The sequence below is a fragment of the Aphelocoma coerulescens genome (genome assembly GCF_041296385.1).
Source record: "Aphelocoma coerulescens isolate FSJ_1873_10779 chromosome Z unlocalized genomic scaffold, UR_Acoe_1.0 ChrZ, whole genome shotgun sequence".
Lineage (NCBI taxonomy): Eukaryota > Metazoa > Chordata > Aves > Passeriformes > Corvidae > Aphelocoma > Aphelocoma coerulescens.
Window position 1 is genome coordinate 69,002,244 of NW_027184085.1, and position 23,920 is coordinate 69,026,163.

General features: G+C 37.8%; 1 protein-coding gene across 2 annotated transcripts in view; it reads right to left on the minus strand.

The window, feature by feature from the left end:
* Nucleotides 1-23,920, minus strand: part of FBN2 (fibrillin 2) — a 118,959-nt gene that overhangs the window by 2,061 nt on the left and 92,978 nt on the right. For both annotated transcript variants that reach the window (XM_069001078.1, XM_069001079.1), the window contains 23 exons: nucleotides 23,354-23,422; nucleotides 22,684-22,809; nucleotides 21,791-21,916; nucleotides 21,276-21,401; nucleotides 20,183-20,299; nucleotides 18,601-18,729; nucleotides 18,201-18,320; nucleotides 15,039-15,164; nucleotides 14,671-14,823; nucleotides 14,311-14,376; nucleotides 13,941-14,066; nucleotides 13,727-13,846; nucleotides 13,030-13,152; nucleotides 12,492-12,623; nucleotides 10,961-11,086; nucleotides 8,458-8,664; nucleotides 7,658-7,783; nucleotides 6,939-7,061; nucleotides 6,679-6,795; nucleotides 5,884-6,012; nucleotides 3,680-3,799; nucleotides 1,998-2,229; nucleotides 1,214-1,370 (listed from right to left, as the gene is read on the minus strand). In XM_069001078.1, the coding sequence (XP_068857179.1) occupies nucleotides 1,214-1,370; nucleotides 1,998-2,229; nucleotides 3,680-3,799; nucleotides 5,884-6,012; nucleotides 6,679-6,795; nucleotides 6,939-7,061; nucleotides 7,658-7,783; nucleotides 8,458-8,664; nucleotides 10,961-11,086; nucleotides 12,492-12,623; nucleotides 13,030-13,152; nucleotides 13,727-13,846; nucleotides 13,941-14,066; nucleotides 14,311-14,376; nucleotides 14,671-14,823; nucleotides 15,039-15,164; nucleotides 18,201-18,320; nucleotides 18,601-18,729; nucleotides 20,183-20,299; nucleotides 21,276-21,401; nucleotides 21,791-21,916; nucleotides 22,684-22,809; nucleotides 23,354-23,422 (2,996 nt within the window). The remainder of the gene's footprint in view (nucleotides 1-1,213; nucleotides 1,371-1,997; nucleotides 2,230-3,679; nucleotides 3,800-5,883; nucleotides 6,013-6,678; nucleotides 6,796-6,938; nucleotides 7,062-7,657; nucleotides 7,784-8,457; nucleotides 8,665-10,960; nucleotides 11,087-12,491; nucleotides 12,624-13,029; nucleotides 13,153-13,726; nucleotides 13,847-13,940; nucleotides 14,067-14,310; nucleotides 14,377-14,670; nucleotides 14,824-15,038; nucleotides 15,165-18,200; nucleotides 18,321-18,600; nucleotides 18,730-20,182; nucleotides 20,300-21,275; nucleotides 21,402-21,790; nucleotides 21,917-22,683; nucleotides 22,810-23,353; nucleotides 23,423-23,920) is intronic.

The following is a 23,920-nucleotide window of genomic DNA, read 5'->3' on the forward strand; positions in this document are numbered from 1 at the left end:
CACAGGCCTTAAAAGGATGATAAACAGGAGGCTCTGACTTCAAATCATTTTGAGAACCTGTTTAACTTCATGCTTGCAAAGAGGCCATGTAGAGGAGTGTTATGCACAAGTGTTTGAAATTTAAAAAAATCATCGTCAAGGGTATTGGCAGAAGCCAGATTTAATTTTCAAGGCCGAGGCCTAATGAGGATTTCTCAGATCACACTGCAGCCTGGAAAGGAGGAGGGGGGAATGCACCACCACAAGGACAGACCTGTGTTTACCACTGCAGTAAAGACCACCCAAGAGGCACAGGTCCTATGTTTTTATGACCAACCTCACAATACAGAAACACATTTCACAACACTGCATGGGAATTCCCTGAAGCCTTCTCTGAAAATTTCATACTGTACCATTATGCAATGCAACTGTAAAAACATAATGAAAATAAGGAAAATTTTTTGGACAGGAGTAAGTAATGCAGTGTTTTAAATACTTGAAACCCATAGATGACAATAGTGATAAAAAGTTGGGTTTTTTTCCACATAGTTTATAGATATCGCTTTTACTACCTAGAAAGTTCTAGAAACTGACAAGGTTAATGGTATTAAAAAAGTGCAATAACAAGGTGTAACAATTACAAACTAGATAGCAGTTCCTGTAACTTACCCTTACGCATGCATTTTGTGGGCTTTGTAAACCCACAAAATGCACCAAGAAAAAAATTTAAATCTGAAGTGGAATTCTCTAAAAACCTCATCAATTCTGCAAATATTGGACTTCTATCAGCCAAGTGTAATCCCCCACCACTGCGAGCAACCACACAACAGACACCAAGACTAAAATGATCTGTAAGGAGATCTGTTTAGCAGTCCCAGACCATAAATGCTGTCCAACCTCCTCCTGGCAGCAGAAAATGCTGAAGACATGATCGGTTTCCTAGCTCTCTGTAATTATATGAGATTTCCCTGAGTGTACTCTGAGGAACGAGACCACATCTCACACTACAAAGGAATCTTTACAAGCTTTAAAAACTTCATCCTTTCACACCTGTTGATGTGTTTCTTATTGTCAAATTATTACTGCCAGCAAGACCTAAGTAAGGCGGGGGAGAAAAGAGATTTTCACCGTAGAATGTGGCCTGTTTAAAAGATTTCCTCCATTTACTACTCATATCAAATCTCAAAAAATACCTCCCAGACCATTACAGTGCTTTTTTTATCCCGGTACATACAGTGTTAGCACTTCTCTTCTTCCTGCTGTCCTTTTTGGAGTAGCCATTGATTTTGCACTCATAACACACGTCAGGGGACAAAGCATTCTCTTTATCAGCATCTCCATCCACTGGCAGGTACTGGCCTTTGTTAAATCCCATCCCTGAGACACAGTGTCTGTGGAATGAGAACACGTGTTTTAGTTACTCCTTGCAGTCTTAGGAACTGTCCCTGCTAAATGGAGTGTGTGTAATCTGTGCCACAGTGTCTGTATCCCCTTCCTTGCCCTTTCCTCAGCAGGAGGGCTGTGCATTAATTTCCTTCATACTTGAGTCGAAATACAAACGCTGGCTGAAGGCTTTCAGCCTGATCTAATTTTCACTTACAAGTTCTACAGAGAATCCAAACAAAGCCAGCCTGCCCTGACCTTTGGGAACTACAGAATTTACCCATTGTTCGGTAGCAGAACAAAGTTAATTTGTGTTTAATGTTCCGGATGGATCAGTGATACTTAAGCCCCTTAATTATCTCAGTACAAATGGTACCTATCCTTATGCATTATCAATCCCCACTAAGCAGGTGAAGGAGTTCATGTGCTGAGACTGGGGGAGAAAGCAGAACTCTTTAATGTTGTTTATATGCTACATTTAAAATTAACGCCATGTTGCATGTACAGACATTTTATTTTTTTCTAGTTTCTGGATATTGTCTGCAAAACTAGAAAGATTTAGCAGCTTGTCCCTCATTTGCACCTCTGCACCTTCTGAATGTGTCTTTGGTGAATGACTGCATGGAGATACTCACCCTTGTCCAACTCTGTAGTAGCCAGGTGGGCAGCCACAGAGATAGCCACCTTCAGTGTTGGAGCAACCATAATTGCAGGGGTTCTTGGCAGAAGAGCACTCATTCACATCGTGGCAGGCATGGGAGAACTGGTCATAGGAGAACCCAGATGGGCAGACACACATGTAACTTCCCAGGGTGTTGTAGCAAGAAGCAGAGCCACACGTGTGAGGATTAGAGCATTCATTTTCATCTGGTAAGCGAACAAAAAAAATATTGGTGTTTTCTAGTCTGAGAGACAACAGGTCAGCATGATGCAGCTAAGAAATCAGAACATCTGCAAGTCCCAGGGCTGTGCTACATCCTTGACCTCATCATCCCACAGAGACTTGGTTTCTGAAAGAAAAAAGGGGTATCGTCTTCACTTGTGGGTGTTAAGATATAGAGAAGATGACACCTTCAGTCAGTGTGACTTGATCTGGTTTCAGGCAAAAAAAAACCCAACAAAGGTTGTGGTGTGGAAAGTCATGCTTTGATATAAAATATCCACGATACCAACTTTCTCTAACCAAGATATTTCTCTAAAACCTGTAGGTTTTCCTCACCAAGTTTTCCTCACCAAACCACGAGTGAATGCTTTGCCATTCTCGCCTTCAGGCACTTGGAGGGAGGTTCTTTTGAGGACTATAATTTACAGAAACTTAGCTGGTTTGGGGTTTTGTGGGAGCTGTTTGTTGTGTGTTCTGTCACTCTCACCCCAGCCTTTTGCTTTCTTTGCTGAAGAGCAGTATTAAGTCAGGAGTGATCATGGTGGTTGGACTTCAGGAAAACTGGCTGGTGTGCTACTTAATGTTAAAATGGGTAGAATAAACTAATTCTTATGTCTGGAATCAGGACAGTAGAATCAGCCTATATGAAATGCATGGCAGTGCTCACAGTCCTCTTCTGATTATGATAGCATTGACAGAAAACCATGAAAGTGAAGCTGAAAAGGTAAATACTTTGTATCGATCTCTGTGACCAGCACAGGATGATACTGTTTCTGTGTGTACTGATGTTTATTAAGGGAAAATATCCCACATTTCATTTTCTATGTGATACAGCTTAGTTCATGAACCACAGAAAGTTAAGTGATGGATTGAATGAGCTAAATCTGAACAGAACTCCTGAGCTTCCTAATTTGTCCCATTCCCTGCACGAAGAACTTTAATGCTGGCCTTAGACTGTTTTGGAAGTAGGAAACCCTTAATGATTTTATTGATTTTTTTTTTTTTCTCACCATTTGCTTTAGATGTTATTGAGTAGTATTCTTAAATTGCTAATGACAGTAATTCTTACTAATGAAAGGTATGATTTTTAATGCTTTTTTTTCCTCAGCAAAGATATTTTGCATTGATACATCAAGGAATTCAATGAACATTCAATGATAGGGAATTTTCACAGAAGAAACAGGTCACAATTTAGACCTTTCTTGGAAAGCTAATTGTCACAGAGAGTTTCAAAAGGCTGAGTGTGTTTTCTTGTTACCTTCTGACACTGATTTATGCTGGGAGTAGTAAGTGTATGGAAGGAGGAGGAGAGAGATAAAAAAGATTTGTGTTTGCACACCCTTTGTTCTGTTCATTTTTGCCCTTGCCTGGTGCTGTCACTTGAAACACTCTGACACCTTTGCTGTTTAAATGCCTTTTGTGTTGTTTCCTTACCAACACACTGATTCCACTGGTAATGCTGGATAAATCCCTGTGGGCATCCACATCTGTATCCACCCAGGATGTTCTGACAGCCATGCTGGCACCTGTGGTTTCCATCACATTCATCCACATCTGTGCGTTCAGAAGGGAAGCAGAACATGACACAGGATTACACCCACTGCCAAACACTGGTGGATCAGAAGTTTGTTATGACCTAGTCGTGTGCTCTGGCAGCCCAAGAAGCAAAATATGTCCTGGGCTGGGCCCCAGCGTGGGCAGCAGGGCAGGGGGGATTCTGCCCCTCTGCCCCTCAGCTGAGCCCCCACCTGCAGAGCTGCCCCAGCCCTGGGCCCAGCTCAGGAAGGAGCTGGAGCTGCTGCAGCCAGGCCAGGGGAGGCACCAGGATGAGCAGAGGGATGGAGCAGCTCTGCTGGGAGGAAAGGCTGCCAGAGCTGGGCTTGTTCAATCTGGAGAAAAGAAGGTTTCAAGGAGACCTTAGAGCCCCTTCCAGTACCTAAGGGGACTACAGGAGAGCTCGAGAGTGGGGACTTATAACAAGGGAAGGTAGTGATGGGACAAGGAAGAATGGCTTTAAGCTGAAAAAGGGTAAATTGAACCTGGATGTATGGAAGAAATTCTTCCCTGTGAGGGTGGGCAGGCCCTGGCACAGGGTGCCCAGAGCAGCTGTGGCTGCTCCTGGATCCCTGGCAGTGTCCAAGGCCAGGCTGGATGGGCCTTGGAGCCACCTGGGATAGTGGAAGGTGTCCCTGCCCATGGCAGGGGGGGGAATGAGATTGCCTTTAAGGTCCCTTCCAATTTAAGCCACTTTGTGGTTCTATGACTTATAACAGAGGAGTACTCTTGTAAGTCAGAAGGACCATGCAGATTGTTCTTTTGGAAAGCCTGGAAGTTAACTAATGTTGAGTTCTTTCTACCAATAAACTGATTTGAGATCTTGAGACTTTTCAGTACTTAAATTCAGAGAACACTATTTCCAGTAATCCCACATGTTGTTGCTTTAGTTGTATAATGCTTAGAATTTGAATTTTTTTAAAATTTCAGTTTTAAACCAACTACTTAGGGCTAAACTTTCAGTTTCCTGAAACATACTGTAGTGTTTGAATGTCAAATTTGGATGTCTTTGCAACTGACAATAAAAAGACACATAAAAAGTCTCTGAGACAGGTCTTAATAAAAGGAGACAAAGACAACCATCCCACCTTCCAAATTCTAAAAACACAGACATCTTAAATTGTGTCTGCTATAGGAAATAAGTAGATTGTAAGCAACCTAATTTTTCAGGTACAGTATGTGAGTCTAGTAGAAAATAAAAAAAATAAGCCTTTTGTTTTATAGGCACACAAGGACACATGTACTTTGTAAGAACAAAGTAAACTGACATGAGATAAATCTTTGTAAAACTACAGCTGCATATATTCTGGACTGCCATTCTAGAAATAGGCTCTAAATACCAATTCCTGTTTTAAATGCTGTATCAGAGTAGCTGAAATTTTGAGAGGTCATACATTTCCTCATGTATGCTCCTGCATTTCTAATTCTCAGCAGCCAGGTGTCCTTGTATTGCCTCTTATTTTTTTCTTTGCTCAGTACCTGAGGCCCACTGAGAAGTCTGGAGCTCTCACACAGAGGTTTCCTGACTGAGGCTTCCTCTTGGGCCAACAGAAAGAGAGAGAAAGCTCATCAATATAACCTCTATTTTAACTGTAATAATTATCTTTTTGAACATAGTGAATTTGCTTTCTCAGTGTGTAACTCTGTGGTAGGATAATAAAGTACAGAATTTAGAATCTTATCTTAGATACCCTCAGGTGGACAATTATAATGAGTCAAACCAGAAATTGTGGAGAGATTCTGTTTAGACATATGACGACAGAAATATAAAAAAACTCCACAACTACTAGACTTTTAGGTGCATAAACCTATGTGAAGTTGAAATGGCAGCCTGAAAACAACTGTTGAAGAGTTCAACTAGACAGTCATCTTTTTATTTGAATTTCTGTAAAATTACTCAAGGAAGTACATTCTTGCATATGCTTATGTTATACTTACAATTAGTCTAATACTTTCCAATTTCCTTTTGTAATTACTTTTACTATGGCTGGTGCTCTGCTTTATCTGTCTTTGACATCAAATGATTCACTAGAAACTGAAGTAAGGATTTGTACCACAAAAAAAATCTGACTGTTCCCAGTTACCTTCACAGTTTAATCCAGTAGAATCCAGAGAAAATCCCCTTTGACATTCACAGGTAAAACTTCCAGGAGTATTTTGGCAAATTCCTTTTGATCCACACAGTGATGGATGAGAACCACATTCATTGTTATCTTCAAAACACAGAAGAGAGAGAAGAAGGTTTGTTTACCTTGTGGCATGATTTTAGAAATGTTCATATAACATTTTTTAAGAGGATGAAATCCACAGGAGTGCAACATTTTATTTTATAGTTTTTTATTTTTAAATGCCAGATGAATTGGAGGCTCATGCATAGTTATGAGTAATTAATAAACTGGAAGTGCAAGTTGTAATTCAGTTTTGAATGAGTGTGGAAGAGCTGGCACATAATTGCTGATATTGGAAAAATGCTGCCCTTCTGTGTTAGCTGAACTAAAGCAGTTTCAGTTGGCCAGATTTATACATATGCCTAAGATCTGAAGACATCTGTACCTACTAAAAAAGAAAATGCAGTCTGGTTTTGGTTAACTACATTTTAAATGACATTTTAATAATTCACCCTTTTGTCTCCATGTGGTTATACTTAGAACATAATAACATGTATTAAATATGTACAACTCTCTACTAATCAAGAAAAAAGAAACAGTGGACAGACTGGATATACTGTTTTATTTTCTTCAGCTATAATTGCTAGTTTTCAAAATCTGTTTCTTCCCTCTTGACACTATTGCTCTGTGTAAAGAGCACAAGAGATAACTGGGAGTTGAGAATGTTGTTCCTACTGAAAAACTAAGGAAAGAAACCAATGTTTTTCTCACCAATACAAGCTGTGTGATGTTGTGTAAAACCAGGTGGACACTTGCATGTGAAGCCTCCAAGGGTGTTGACACAGAGGAACTGACAGTTGTGTTGTTTGGTTTGACATTCATCAAGATCTGAAAGTAAGGGATGTCATCTTAAAAGCATCAACAAAGAAGCACACTCAATCTAATTTGGTAAAAATACCACACTTCAAAACCAATTCTTTTTAAGTCAAGTTGTGACCAAATTAAAAGTTACTTTGTACAACTTTTTTTACCTTTACATGTCTTTCCGTCTTCCTGAAGGATGTAGCCCCGGGGACATGAGCACTGGTAGCTCCCTTCTGAGTTCTTGCAGATAAAATTGCATGGTCTGGGAGACTGGGAGCACTCATCAAGATCTAACGAGAGGAAAATATTAAACTATCTTTTGTCCTCATCTCTTTGACAGAAGGATGTTTGCTACACAGCACCACATTTTAGAGGAAAATGCTCATAGGAAAAAGCCCCCCACTCACATTTCTTTAGGGTTCCTATTCCTTTCTCTATGAATGTGCTGCTGTGGAATTCATATGGAGTTGTCACTACCATGACAAACTGTCTGTCTTGAAAGAGTGTGACAGTGGCATTGGTATTTTCATCTAAGCAACAAGTATTTGTTTTTTGGCATACTATGATATATCTGTCAACCAACAAAAAAGTGGGAAAAACATAGACCATGAAGTAATGAGCTGGTTTGTCACGTGAAATGGATACACAGCTTCAACAAACTTCAGTGATCATTCTACTGCAGGAATACTGCCAGCAGAGCTAGTTTCTCTATTTCCTCAAATGAAACACAAAACCAGAAATACATATTAGAAAAAGAAATAAAGGACATGACATAAAAGAGGTAAAAAGAAAAAAAAAAATGGTTTGCTACAAGGGTTTACAAAGGTTGGTCCATCACTGTGTAACAACTAAGAAAGTAACTGATGATTAATTGGCTGAATCTTACCATTACAAGATGTGCCAGTTATGTCAGTGGTATAGCCAGCTTTGCAAAAGCACCGGAAGGAGCCGATGGTGTTAATGCACTGCCCATGCCTGCACAGGTTTGGCAGGACCTTACATTCATCAATATCTGTAAAGAAAATATTAAATAAGTCATGTCTCAGTTTTAAGTTTCACTTTTTTCTCCTCTTCCATTTTTGCCGAGTTCCTCGTCATTTTGCTTCTAACAGGAACTTTCCCCCTTCCCCTTCTTTAAAAATGGATCTGAATCCAAAGCCAAACATCCTTCAAATTTCATTACTGTTCTTTGCACCAACACCTTCCTGCTGTTTCACTGGGTACTCGGATTCGAGTTTTGCTAACTCCACATGCAAACCCCACAGAAGTGACCACTTCCATGTCAAAAATTATCACCACCATTAAAAAACAGACATTAGCTTCTGCTTCCTGTGTGGAAATAGTACCTGCAAAGCACTGTGAGATCATTGTTAAATAAGATGGTTATTGTCTTTGCCATGTGTCCAGCTTTTCAGCAATACAAAAGTTTGGGACAATTTCTAGCTTTTAGTTATTGGTTGGTACGTCCAACCAGATCCCAATCCTGAAACTTCTGCACAGCTGTTCTGTTTGCAGCTACTGTCAAACATGTTTTTAATTTCTGGTCTCTCAGCATTATTTGAAAAATCAAACTCTGATGTTTAACAGGAAATTCTCCAAAGGAACTTCAAAGAGAATTCTGCATTTTTTTAAGTATGTGAGCATATTCCTTTCCTCTTTTCTGCCTCTTTTCATCCCTGCAAATACCTCTTCCATCTGTGGTGTAGCCTGATCCATGTGGACAGAGTTTCTTGTAGTGGGTGGTTCCGGGAAGGGGGCAGAGCCTGCACTGGTTCCCCCAGCCCCGGCCTCCGTCACAGCAGCACTCGGATCTGGTGACAAGGTTCTGGCTGCTCGAAGCCATCTGGCACATGGTCTGCAGAACTTCAGCAAAGCAAAACCCCCGGCGATTATCTGTGAGGAAGAAGGACAGAGGTTGAAATCGAGGAGGAGATAAACATCTGCTCCATTCAGCATCTGGAGTGTTATTCTGGCTCTCTGTCAATATATGCAAGCACCAGAAATTATTAGCTACCATGAAGTCCATCTTGATTTAGCCTTTCAGAATTGTTATGCGCTCTGGTAATATGCTGCCATTACAAATATATTCAAGACACCCCTAAAGTTCAGTATCTGCATGAGCTGGGTAAGAGTTTTGCTCGTAGGAAAGTTTTGTCCTTGCCAGTAAAACAGGCTGTGGGCAAAACTGAGCTTCCACTTAAGCTGGCTATGCTGTGTTTGCACTTGAATGATTTCTTTGGAGTGGGGTTAGAAGTTTGTTTTGTTTGTTTGTTTTTCTGGCCAAAATAACACATTTGATCATCCGTAATTATCCTGATGTGGTTTAAATAAAAAAACCCTTACAACTTAAAAGTGTATATCCAACTAGTACTTTTTCAGTGGTACTCCTAAATTTTGTTGGGGAAAAAAAATAAAATTGTATGGCCTTATTGTTGGTATGCCCCTGTCTAATTCTATTTTAATTTTTAAACCTTTTGGTTAATGCTTGTCAATAACAAAAGGGGAGCAAAGCTTTAAGGTCATGGGGCTCCTACAAGTTGCCTTCAAACAGGCAGCTAAGGAGAGAAGAAATCCCAGTGTCCAGTGCTCATAGAAACCCCAAATCTTGCAGAGATTATGTCTTCTAAATAGGCTGTGTTACCTGTGCTATTTCTTGATTAAAATGGAGGCATTGTCAGTTATGGATCTGAGAATTCTTACATTTTGGAACGAAAGATTTTCTTTTTTTTCTCTCAAAGCCAGTAGTGATCCCTCAGAATGTGTAAATGTATCAATATTCAGCTGACCTCCTCTTTTACAAATGAGGAGAAGAATCTGTACATTTCTTGCAAGAATTAGGCAGAAGGCCAATTTTGGCTTTAGGAAAGACTTAATTTGTCCACCTGGTAACTTAAGCGTTCACATCCAATAGAGCTGTCCTCACTGAAAGCATCAGTTCTGTGAAGCAGAGTATGTGCTGCAGTAATTTGCAAGACTGCAGATTTCTATTCTCCCAGACAAGGATACTGTGCAGGTGTTTAGGGACATTATGACCTTAAGAACACATAAATGCTTTATCCCCAGTTTGAGATGTGGAATGAATTTTAATGTGAATGTAATATAAAGGTTTGCACAATGTATTAAAAACAGTGTAATCTGTGATTTAATACTCGTGCTGTAACTCTGAAGAAATTCTGTGTTTCTGACAGATCCATTTTTTTCATTGTAATTTTTAACCCAGGAAACCCAAAAGGAAAAGCAGCAAAGAGCAAACCCTCCCAAGGCAGAAAATAATAAGAATACATATTAAATATAGGAAAGCAATAATGACTTCCAAACAGGGTATTGCCTTGGCATTAAGGACTGGCTGGAGTTAACAGACTGCAGTATTCTCTTTCCATCTGGTTCTAATCCTTAGGAAATACTCTGCACTTCAGTGTTACCGCTGAACCATGAAGTCAGCACACTCCTGATGACAATGTACAGGGAACTGATTTTATACTACTGGTATAAGATAATATTTATGCTTTTTTTATGCAATAATACGAATAAATACACCCTTTCAGTACTGTATGTGCACTTGAACATCAGTCAGGAAAAAGTAAATTCTTGTAGTTCTGTTTGACTCCCAAAAACGGAATGATGAATTTCGTAGTGCAAATGACAAATGTGAATGCATTGAAAAGAAAATGCAGGTTGATAAACAAAAACCCTTCATCAACATTTATCTGCAGGCCTGCCTCCAAAAAAAAAAATCTTGCAATTTTCCGGTAAAACAATGGTATTTTATGTCTGAATTAAAGGTACAGAAAATTCAGATGCCTAGTTGCAATATGATGCTTAAGATCACATTCTGAATAAGCAATATTATATATTATATATTATATAACTTAATTTTACTCAGCATCCATTTTTGATTTATCTCAAGGTGATTAAATTCTCCTTCTTTAAAAATCCCCAAATTTTGTCTACATTTATGTCCTATGGAACTAAGACATTTCTATGTAAGGCCTATGGCTACAAGCTGTTCTTTCCTGTTATTATTTAATAATATCTAATAATATTATTTAACATTACATCATTATTTAACCGAAAAGTGTAATTATTTAATTTCTCTAGGTATGAGAGCTGTTCGGTATTCAGAAGCCAAATTTTCTCTCTGCATTTACACTCTGACATGAGATGAAATGTGTACAAAAGAGATATTTACCTAGACACTCAATGCCTGATGGACTTGACAGGAATCCTTCGTTACATTCACATCTGTAGCTCCCAATAACATTCACACAACGACCATTTTCACAGATGCCTGGCTTGGAGCGGCACTCGTTTTCATCTTTACAAAAAATACAACATAGTAATATTAATAAAAATTACAGTAGAAAGAGCAACAATAGTAAGAACAAAAAAAATCAAATATAATAATAACAATAATAGTAACGACAACAACAAAAGTAATTAATCGCAAGAAAATGTATCCGACTCTCTAGGATACATTAAATATTCCGTGTAATATTTGAAAAATATTTCCAAGAAAATTTTCCATGGAAAAATCAACTGATTAAGCCTGGACAGGTCTTTCCTAGGAATGTTATCCTATTCCATTCCTTCTGTACTTCATCCAAGGATGAAAGCTGTAATACTTCACAGCTCATAACAAGAAGAAGAAAACACTTGCAGCAGAGCAAGCTCCAGTCACAACATTTACCTAGGAAGTAATATTGAAATAAAATTGCAATACATGCATTATTTGAGTGACAAATCTTCACTTCGTAATCATCAACAGTTTCTAAAGACATTTGATCTCTCCTGCAATAAAACTATTTCAGTCCACATAATATTTTCCTGGAAGTTTACAGTCCTCATGTACTTTCTTCCATAGATAATGGCATGCATACTGTAGGCAACTACACAACTTTTTTGGATGATTAAAATAAACCTCAGGAAAAACCTCAGGTGCTTTAAAGGCAGAATTATATGTCAAAACAATAGACAAAATTCTTGTTGATACAGATTATTTTCCCTGAAAAAAAAATCATAAAGATGTCTAAAGGACAGTAGTCATTCTCTTGCTGAAGGAACATTGCTATAAAATACTTCCATTTAAAACATTCACCAAGACAGCTGTTTAATTCTTTTTCCCCCACAGAACTTTGGAATGGTCTTGGTTTTTTTTCTATATACCAGAAGAAAGCTCAATCTGCCAAAATATAGCTATTGTCTTCCCCTCAAACTATTGAGAAAATGATGGAGGAAAGGTGTTTGTTTACTTCCAAGATGGGGAATTGTTTTGAACTATGGTAGTTTCCATATCTTTTGTTCTTTATGGCATTTATAGGTAGTTTCACAATCTTAGAGTGCTAATTCTTTAAAGAAGTGACACATTATTTACACTAATGCTAAAGGAAATGTACCTTTTTATTTATGAAAATCTTGCTTCCTGCCCATAAACTGAGGTCTCATTTGATTGGAAAATTAATATTTTAGCTGTTACAACTGCCTGAAATACTTTCGAATTTAGTTGTAGAGCAATAGAGTTTTTCTTCTGAAATCCTTATTAGTCATTTAGAACTACATTGAAACAAAATAGAAAGTTTAAGATGTTGGCTATCATTATATACCTTAAATGTCCTTCATGAATTTTATATATATATATATATATATATATATATATATATACACACAAAGAATTTTTCATCTGTTTGATTGTGTATATACCTTCTTCCCTTTCTAAGCTTTACCTGTACATCCTTCTCCATCAGGTCTCTGGGTCATCCCAGGAGGACAAATGCACACGAAGGTACCAATCAGATTTTTGCAAATCATGCCTCTTGATTCACAGTCATGCAGACCTTCAGCACACTCATCTAGATCTGGAAAAAAAGCATTTGTATTTTCTGTTTGAACTTCCTTCCAGCAGCTTCAGTTCCTGAAGAGAAATACTTTCTCAAGAGGCTTCCCTAACTAAAAAGCACTGAAGGAAAAGACCAAAATCGATTATTATTTGCAGTTATCTCAATCTTTGTGAGCTGTATCGTCTTGTCACACTAAAGTTGAATTTCACCACTGTGACATTCCTGGCTTTGCAGTCCCCATCGAGGGTTACACTTGATGACAAAAACACTAAATACTGCTTTTTTTGAGTTGAGAAAGAAAAAATCACCACCTGCTGGGCTGTTTTTTACATTCCACTGAGAGGATGAATGCAAGATGCACAGAAGCAGCTGGATTATGTGTTGGTGATGGAAGCTGGGGAGAAGTTTATACATCAGTCATTACCTTTGCACATCTTTTTGTCCTCCCTTAGCTCATATCCCACTGGGCAGGTGCACTCATAGAAACCGTAAGTGTTGATACAACGAAAGGCACACAGCAAGGGGTTCTGAGCACACTCATTGATATCTGAACAGAGAGAAACACAACAGTCATTCTCTACTAAGTTTCACAACAATCACCAAGAATGTTTTATTGCACCTATGCTTCTCTTGTCGGCTACAATTATCAGAAAGGTAGTAATTCAAAACATTAGCTTTTGAGTAACTAAAGAAAATTGGACAATGCTCTGCTTAAGAATAATGGCATAGTATATATATATATATATATATAAATATATATATATAAATATATAACTAGTATGACAAGGTAGGACAGGCCTATTTTAGATTTTTAGTATCCGCTCATTTTTAATATACTCTTGTGGTGATGAGAAATGTCAGCTTCAGAAACCAAAATAATTATGATCCATAAAATATAAAATTTGTGAGAATGCCCCAAAATGTAGTGTGGGAAGTCCTGTGATAAACTAAAAGTCTGCTTAAATCAATTCAGATTTCTCTTCCAATGACGTATTTCAAAGCACTCAAAATTGTTTTTCCTCTGAGTTATTACAGCATGAAAGACATGGCTAATAAAGTAATACAAATGCTGGGGCCTGGACAAAAGCCAAAGGAAAAAGAAAATAAAGAGGACAGGTTACCTTCACAATTCATCATTGGGCCTGGCTCAAATCCTTCGTCACAGCTGCACTCAAAGCTGCCAACCACATTAGAGCACGTTCCGTTTCCACAGGGGTTGCCAATGGAACATTCATCAGTATCTGTACATAATGAATAAATGCAGAGTGAAGAGAACTGGGACACACATCGAACTGTGTTTTAAATTCAAGTTCCAATTCCTGTAACTGCACACACCTATGCAATGCACTCCTGTGAAATCCAAGTTGTATCCCATGGGGCACTCGCAGCGGAACGATCCGTCAGTATTGATGCAGTGACCATTGGAGCAAATTCCTGGGCTTTCAAGGCATTCATTGACATCTAAAAAGCAGGAAGATATTAACAGCCATCTCAGTTGATGCATTTAAAAAAAGCATTTTGAAAAACCTAAGCACCCTATTATGTTTGTCTTGAGCCACGCACTTCAAAAAATGTTCTTTTAACACATTTTACAGGTCAGCCTCTTGTCACTAGCAGCTGTGAGGAGTAAACTGTCACATAATATAATATCCAAGTATAGTTTTAAGTATTAATATTTGCTTTTTATTATCAGAAGATTACCTACCTTCACGTGTGTCATCAATTCCAGGAATAGTTCCATGACCATAGGGGCATAGGTCCTGAAAAGCAACTGTATAGATACATTAAAAAATGGAGCAAGTGAGAGAAAGAACCATGACAGATGGTTAAAGCCATCCAAAAAGGATACTAGTTCAGGTCTCTACAGAGCAAAACCAACAAATGAGTATTTCTCTTTGGTTTCTTACATTTAATTTTACTCCTTTTGCTGACTTGAAAAATCGATCTAGAAAAAGCCACTGAGAACAAATGCTGAAAAGATTTCTCTTTCTAAGGACAAAAAGGTGCAACACCAATGTGCTCCTCCTTTCCCCCCACCACCAAATTTTAAATTTTAAATGTGTACCTTCTTCTTCCTTTGGACAGAGCTCACAAGGATCACCCCATCCTTCTCCTGGCATTTTACTGCAACAACACTTGGCCTTTGTGGTGTTGAAAGCCTTTGGCAATGAGCACTTCCCGTTCTCAAAGTTGGTGTAACAGAAGCTCTGACGAGTATCTAAAAGAAGAAAATACAGTTACACAGAGCCAGAACCTTCTCCCAAGTTAGATGATGACTGTCTGCCCTGAGAGAAATAATGTAAGACCTGTATTTTTCATACTTTTTTAAAAGCACTTAGCAATCCTCATAAAGATGAAAATTAGAAGGGAATTTCTACAGAGTATCTCTTATGTTTTAGACTGAGTTATTACATTCCTTAATCATGAACTTACCAAAGCACCTCCGCCCATTATCAGACAGCACAAAACCTGTGGGACAGATGCACTGGAAACCTCCCGGGGTGTTCGTACAGGACCCAAAGAGGCAGATGTTGGGATCCTCATTACACTCATTAATATCTGTAAAGCAACGGAGAAACCTTCACCATAACCTCACTTGCTGTGAATTCCTTCGTTAAGAAAAATTATTAATTTATCTATTGATTTAACTTCAGCAGTTTCCAATAAAGCGCCCAAGAGATAAATCAGCCTATAGGTTCCACTGGCTCTTTCAAATTAGAGCTTCTCACTGGCATGTACCTTCTTTTCTAAATACAATTCTCTGTTCTTCATTATATTCTAAATATAAACTTTAAATAAACGCTCTCAGAATACATTTCCCGTGCGAAGAATACTTTTCTGTAAGCATAAAACATCCAAAGATTGTTTCTTAAAATTCCTATGTTGGGGCTTCTTTTTAGTTAAAGCTGTACTTTTTTCATGCTGCCTGTTGGATTTTGGAACTGAAACTACAGCTGGTTATTAGTAGACACCTTTAATTGTATTTACACGCCCAGATTTATATTTAGCAGTCTTTTACTGCCACTCTCATTGTGTTATTTAGAACTTATTCCTGTTCAATTGCATAATCTATAATATATTACTACTACGACTTGAAGAAAGTAAGATTTTTTTAATAGAGGTATATAATTAAATATTATACTTAATAATTACAAAAAGTGTAAGCAAAAATATTAGTATTTAGTATAAATATTAAATGCTGTAAAATTGTTCAGCTCAGTATCTGGTGTACATTCCCCATCTATACAGACAACAGAAAAAGCAAGAAAATGATACATTAAGAGACCCTTAACTTTTCAAATCTATTATTGAAAACTGTATTTTAGCTTATCCTATTCTGCAAATAGTAAAATAATATATAAGCCTTCTTGCTAGGGTAATTTCTAAAGGTAATTATAATCCCATAAATTATGAGATGCATTTTAATAATCTTCAAAGTACAACACTTTTTGAGTCTTTCAGTAAGGAATATTGGAAGGACCATCACAGAGGCCTGTGGCTATATAAGCATTCTACAATAAAAGCCACACTGACCCCAACCAAAGTATAGACAGGAACAGGTTCTCCCCATGAAAATTAGTTTCACAGATGGCAAATCTCAAATTTGTAGTGCAAATTTTTGCCCATATTAACTGAACTCTATGCTATACTGAGTTTTAGAAAACCCCCCTGTTTTCAGCAGGTAAGAAAACAATGGAAATACCACCTTTATTATTAGGAAAACTCAAGTGGAGTGATGGAAGAAATCGGGTGGAACAGATTCTGTGATGTAACTTCTGAGAAATACTACCTTGAGTCCCATTTTCAGAAATTGCTATTAGGTACAGCACATGGACAAAGCACTGCAGCACAATCTGGCATTTGACTAACTCTGCAGTAGCTTCCCACAGACAGGCTCTTTCTGTGTGAGGCATTCCAAGTCAGCTTATTTCAGAGAGAAGGGTAAATAATTTCCCAGTTTCTGTGATAGCTGCTAATATACAAAGCTCAGCAATTCAGCTGCATAGGACAGGAAAATTGCTCTTTTGAAGTGTTCATTCTTACTGCAATTAATGGCTTGGTGCTAAAACTCTTTCTGTGGCCATAATGGAGATGTGACTAGCTAGACTGAGGAAGCTAAAAGGTCCTTTCCCCTTCATTCCTACAAAATGGAAGGGCATATATCACATGAGTAGGTGAAAGCTACACATTTTTCTGTGGCCCTGCTCATTCTGGTTTGTTTCCTGCATATTATCACCCTGAGCTCACAAAGCAATCAGCCACTGCCAGCCTTCACATTACAGACAGAAGTAACGGATTCCCAAAAAGCTGTTTGCATACAACACCTACAGAGAGTAGTGGGGAACATATGCTGCAAGAGCTGTCAAAATATTAATCTAAGTTTTAGTGCAATCACATGTGATCATCTGGGCACTTCCTAGGAGCTCCAGCTTCAAATTTTCTGGACACATGGCAGAATGACAAAAGAATGCAAGCAAGCCCCTTTCACTCACTTTGGGCACAAATTTTTCTGGCAGTCATTGGTGCTCTCAGAAACATAAAGAGATTCTTAGAAGGTACAAAAGTGGCCATAAACAGTAACATTCCTTGAAAACCAAAAGCTTTTTTTATTTTATATTCGTAACTTTAGAACTGTAGTTGATTTGAATTCACCTCAAACGTAATCGCTGAGATGGAGTCAGCAGCTACCAAAAGAAATCATGAAGTTGGCAGGCAAACTGAACATTGGTGGCATAACACAAGTGGCTGAGAGAACTCCGGGGCTTAGAAAAATAAATCCTATTGTTCAAGAGAAAAATTTCAAAATTGTTCCTGTTCCTGCAGCCACACAGATTAGGTGGTAATAAATCAAATCTTAAATGCCCAGTAAATTCACAGCAGCTCCATGTTTTGCTCTGTTGGAAAAGGGAGTTGTAACTTGGATTTATTTCATGTTCTCTGCCACAGCAAATCGTAGTTCAGTGCGTGACATTCAGCTCCTGAATGGCATTCAAGGTTTTCAGAGAGACCTCTATGAGCAAACTAGAACATAAAAATTGATGACAGGTCTGCTGCATCCTCCTTCTCCTCCTGTGAATCTCAGCACGTGAGAGGCATTATACAAAAGGTAAAATGAGGAAACAGTTGTTGGAAGAAACTGATTTAACTGATTGTTCCCATAAGTGCCATAATTTTATCAAGATTTTTTCAACTTAATAGTCCTCTGAAACCAAATGCTTTTATCATCCATTAATTGCCAATAATTACCTCCTGTAAAGATTATATAAATTAAGTGAGCATATTTGTTTTATGAATTATATTTTTTTTTAAGACGTGACTAAAAGATAAAATACCTCTCTTTTCTTTTTCAAGTATTTTTGTTTGCATTTATGAAGAAATCAGTGTCCAAAATACAGTACAATACAGAACAAAATATTTTGCCTTCCTTTTTTAGAACCTCTTCCTGAAGACTTTTCATACCTATTCCTTGTCACCTTGATTTTAAATCAGGAAACATTCACAACCACTAGGGTTGTGTACGGCTGCTTTCCACCAAATTAGAACCAGATACAAATTTCTAAATTGCTCAGAAACAGCAGTTACAACTTGCCTTACCAATACAACTTTCACTTTTTACTTCATATCCTGGTGGACAGATGCACCTGAATGATCCTTCCAAATTTTGGCAGGTACCAGGAGAGCACGAACCAGGCAGTGCCACACACTCATTGGTATCTTTGGGGAGTGGAGGAAATCAAGAAAGGTTTAGAATCTTGCAATTCTTACGGTAACAAATCATGAAAATACTGAAGGGCTCTGTACTAATTTTCTTTCTCTAATGGAATTAGTTGCTTGAAGTAACACAAGTATTCCAAAAAACAAGTATTCCAAAAAAGCCTGTTACTTTTACTGCATTTTCATTTAAGTCACTATCATTCTCTTGTGATATTTAGATATTCAGACTGTGTTGCAGCCCTCTACATGGGAGCTATTAGTTTATTTGTTCCATACATACCAACACAATTCTTTCCATCCAGAGTAAGCTCATACCCTTCATTACACAAACATTTGAAAGAACCAATTTCATTGAAACACCGTCCATTTCTGCACACCTGACCAAAGAAGGAGCTGCACTCATCAATATCTGTTTAAAAAAAAAAATTGTAAAAATATCAAAATTAAACCCCAGAAGTGAGAGTTGAGTCCCAGCGTAGTATACACAGTAGGTTATAAACACACTCAAGTTTCAATACACATTTCTGTGGAAAAGGTAAATTTTGCAGCAACAAGAGAACGCTGACAGCTGGTGGAAAGTAACTCTCACTCAAGCATTAAGGTGTATGCTCCAGTTAAACCACTGGATAGGGTATTTTACTTTCCAAGCATATAGCATTACCTCAGTTACACATCTGGAGAGATTCAATTACTGCCAAGAGACTGCATGACATCAAGTCCACCAACAGAGGAGAAAATGTTACATGGAGTGTTCTGGATCTATATGCACTCAAATTTCCCCCTAAAAACATGCCCTGCCAATCTCAGGTTTTGGACTGTGTAATTTGCTTTTCCACAGGATGATTTTCTCCTTCATAACAGTTCTGAAATCGATGTTTTAAAATGCTTATTATTTTGTAGGGTTACTTTAATAATGCAGACTTAAAGGAGTACTGTAGAAGGAAAAATATGGGTGAGGAAGAATAAATGAAAAGGAGACTGGGTAAGCATTATGGTGTAAGACAATCTTGTACTTTTCAGCAGACTCTTCTTACTTTAATATTTTGTTTCCTGGATAAGTAGAGGATTTAAAATGCTTTTTAAGATGTATTAGTCCTGAAGCTGAAGGAACAATTAGACTTCACTGTGTCTTCCTTCTGTAGCAGAAAGGAGTGTAAAGCCTCCCTTTTTTTTTTTTTTGCTTATGTGCTCTGCACAAGGAAGAGGATCTTGAGGTTTATGAGCCTGTTCCTCAGTCCAGGAAGGTTTTGGCATTAAAGTAGTCCAAACTCATCAGATATTCTGCTGCCCTGTGCTTTAGGGAATGTGAAATAGCAACGCCTGTGTCAGCTCTGCGTAACTCTGCTCGTTTTTGGAGAGCAGATCTGGCAGGTTACAGATCAGCTGTCCTGACTTTCTTACTGCTGGTCTGCTTCCTCTTTCACACCCTCTGCAAGAGTCAAGCAAAATGGAGGAATAAAGGAATGATTTTAAATTCATGAGGCAGCACTGGTGGTGGGATAAAACACATTGCAAGTGCTGCCTGTGGACTGTGTCTGCAGTCAAAGACGTGCTGTAAATACCAAGGAAGTCTAAAGGAGGTGATAGATGCATTAAAATGTCAGTGAACTGAAAAGTTGCCCAAGTGGTCCAGAGATAAAGGATAATATTATATTTTCTCAAATGGCTGTAATTAAAAACCACTTTTGATTAGTTTAAAACACAACAGCAAGGATTAACCTCTAGGGCTGGTAACAGTAGAAGCTACTGCACTCAACTTTCTTCACACCCTGACATCTCTCTTCTTGTTTAACTACACACCATCCTCCTTGGCATGCCAAGCCAGCAACAATCAAAATAAAAGTTTGGAGTACATCTCTTACCCACACAATCATTATTACGAGTTAATTCAAATCCTGGATAGCACAGGCAGTTGTATGATCCAACTGTGTTCTTGCAGGTTCCATTTCCACACGGGTACTGCTCACATTCATCAACATCTGCAAGGAGAGACAAACTGCATGTGAGAACTGGTTTTCCCAGGTATTGCCTGTACATAATTACAGTTGTTGTTGTTGAAAATGCAATTCACAGTTGGATTTATATATGTAAATATACTATGTCAATATTTATATCCAGAATTACAAAGAGTGCTTACAAACTTTTGCAAACATCCATTTTTAAAAGGCACTGAAGTTCAATGTCTCCTGCTGTGTGTTGCAGTAATTTCTGGAGTTTCATGGGGATCTGCAAGCTATTGACATTTTATCCTGATAGTTCTTCAAAATTTTGCATTGTCAAAACAGGTCACTTTCCCAAGTATTCTCCTCAGATCATCTGACTAATGTGATTTAGTTTAAATATGAGAAGACTCTAGGAATATATGAATATATACTACAGTATGAATAGGTTTTAAGTATCTGTTTAAAGTTGAAATGACCTTTTCATTTTAAAACCCTGTAGAAGTGATTATGAACTAAAAGAACAAGGAAAACACTCTTATTGTTCAATCTTATTTCTTATATTGTCTCTGTCATGTCATCATTTTCACATGAAATTAGCACAAATTTACATTAAAAGGGAGATTCTGTTTTTTAAACGACACATTAACTCAATGGATTTAAACAATTGAAAAATGTGTATTTTTAGCTCCAAGCTCTATCACTCTGTGATACATCCTATAAAACTCTCTGTCAAATAAACCACAATGATGAATTTTTGGGGAAATGTTTCTTCAGTAAAATGGAGCTATCTCTGAACACACTGTTTTGTTATGAGTTTTTTTCTCAAACTATTTTGTTTTCTGTTGCCTCCGAGGACAACTTCACAGACTTTATTCACAAAAAACCCCAGAAGTGTATGAATCATTTTTTTTAATGCCAATATAACCTACTGAAAAAATTAGACTCATTTTCTCCCCCCCACAAAGACCCCACAGCCAAACAAACCACACACAGAAGTATTTTCTCTCCCTACCCATGCACATAGTCTGATCTTGGGATGCCTTGAAGCCATTGTGACATACACACTGGTAGCTCCCCTGCATGTCCACACACAAACCATGACTGCAAACATTAGGAATTTCCAGACATTCATTGCGATCTGTAACAAAAACACAAAACAGATGGTGCACATTATTGACCTCCATTATTTCCTCGTTTTACACAATGATGTTTTTAGAATCTGTTATAATTATTAAAACCAGATTCAATATTGTCTATAAGTAAATCTGAATCATAACAAAACTTCATTTTACAGAAAGTTCTGGCCTACACACCTTGAAGTTAAAACTACCGCCAGGATTTGGCTGATACCTAAAGAATGTCCTTTAAAAACATCACCCTGTCTTTTCTTTCCTTTCACTGAGAAATGTGGCTATAAAGCAGAACAGCAGAATGCACAAGGTAACAGAAAATAAAGGATGCTGAGAGAAACACACGCATACCACTGGAGAGGTACAAGCAGGAGAGAAAAGCCACCTCATTTCTTACCAACGCAGGCACCATTGGGTGACAGTTTAAAGCCAGCAGCACATTCACAGCGATAGCTACCAGGGCTGTTGATACAGTCAGCATTTCTCTGGCAGAGGCTGTCCCCGTTGCTGCACTCGTCAATATCTGAAACACCGAGAGTTCAGTCATCAGAAGCCACTCCCACCTCAGATTTACACTCTGTTGTCTGTATGTGCAAGAGGAAATTTCAGTCCTGCACAAACCACGGACAGCCTGACCTCAGCCTCATGTGCTAGAATGCACACAAAAAGTAAAATCAACACAATGTCAGCCATGCCACCTTTTGGATGAAGGAGCATCCCCATGAATCCAACTTACCACATATCGAAGTCACTTAACAATTCTAGACAACTGCCTAAATAAATTTTTGTATTAAAAAAAACCTTCCCTTTGGCTTTGAACTGAAAAAATAAGTGGCACAGTTTGCAACTTTTTAGGTTGCACATGTTAGCACAAAAGCCTCAAACAAATGACAGAACTCCTACTGACTTTATGACACACAAAACTTTATTAGCTTCTGTGAGTATCTCTGCCTCTAAAACTGTAGCGGGAAGGACACAAGCTGGAAAAAAAAATCCAGGAAACTTTTCTTTGCGAAGTTCTAAGAACAAGATTTAAATTTTCTCCCTAAAATAAAATAAAACAATAGCATTTCACTGATACCTATTTAGAAGCTCAACAGAAGACAATTATTTATTAATTGCATGTGCATCTGTATTAAAGACAAGCACTTAAAACTGATTTATAACCTCAAGCCCTACAAAAGCTCACAGTCTGTCTCTTAGATTTTGAAAATCACATGAATTAAATGTTCCACTTCCCCTTAGGATAAGCTTAAGGGGGCTAAGGATAAAATAACAATTTCAAATCACCTTCACAGACCAAGAGCAGGTCATTGTAGCTGAATCCAGTAGGGCATTCACAGCGGAAGCTGCCAATCTGATTGATGCAAACTCCATTGGCACAGATTCCTGGGATTTCCTTACATTCATCAATGTCTGAAATGGAGAGAAGAGCTACTTTAAGTACAGTTCATCATGTCTTTATACACTGCAAGGATTCTCATTTTTGCTGGGTTTAAAACTGAGTTGAGATGTGTTTGATCTACAGAAATTACACACAGGTTATAAATTCAAACATATGCCCATTATGACAGAAAATGGCACATGAGGTTCAGGAAGTGATCAAAACAGAGCTATACTAAATACTGGACAAGATGCAAAACTGTTACAAATGTGCACAGAAGTCCCACAATCTTTTTGAAGGCAAAACCTTTTATCTTACTGATTAAAACTCAAAACCATGAACTAGGATGGCAGGCGACCAAAATGCCGTAACAAAATGTAGAAATTAAAAAAAAAACAAAAACCAACAAACAACAGAAATATTTTACATAAAAATTGGTCTCAATTTATGTTACCACTGTAACTCCAAAATGAAATTTAACATCTTTAGTATATGAAATGTTTATTCTGGTTAACTTATGCAGACACAAAGACGTGCAAAACAATTTTTGGTTAAAATAAGAGTGGTGAAACTTACCAACAGCTTTTCCAGTATGGATGTCAAAAGTGAAGCCAGGAATATTCCCACATAGGTTCTTGAACTCAACTAGAGCAGAGGAGAGAACAATGTATTTTCAGGGAATGTATAAATCTCCCAAGAATTACTTGCAGTCTTCTCAGCTACTCAAGAGCTGTTTTAAGCCAAATCCATTCAGGAGAACAACTGCCTTTTCTACAATTTGTATTGAAAATTCAGACTGCCAGTAAATTAATGCAAATTCAAATAGTAATTCATACTTTCCTCAAATCTTTGCAGACTTTGCCATATGAGTAAATGTCTGACTTGAGACAGCAGTCATTCAGTTAGGTTTTGGTTTGGTTTTTTTAGTAGAACCCCTTAAGGTTTATTCCTGTTTTCTAGGCATCTGTAGGGAGAATCTACAGCAGCATTTTCAAATATGAGAAATAAATATAATTTACCAGTACCTAAGCTTCTCTGACATTACTATCTATGTTATTTTCTGTGGCGATTACTGCAGATTAGCTCCACTGAACTACTGAGCAGAATGGACACTGCTTTAAAAAGAGATGCTCCAAAAACCCC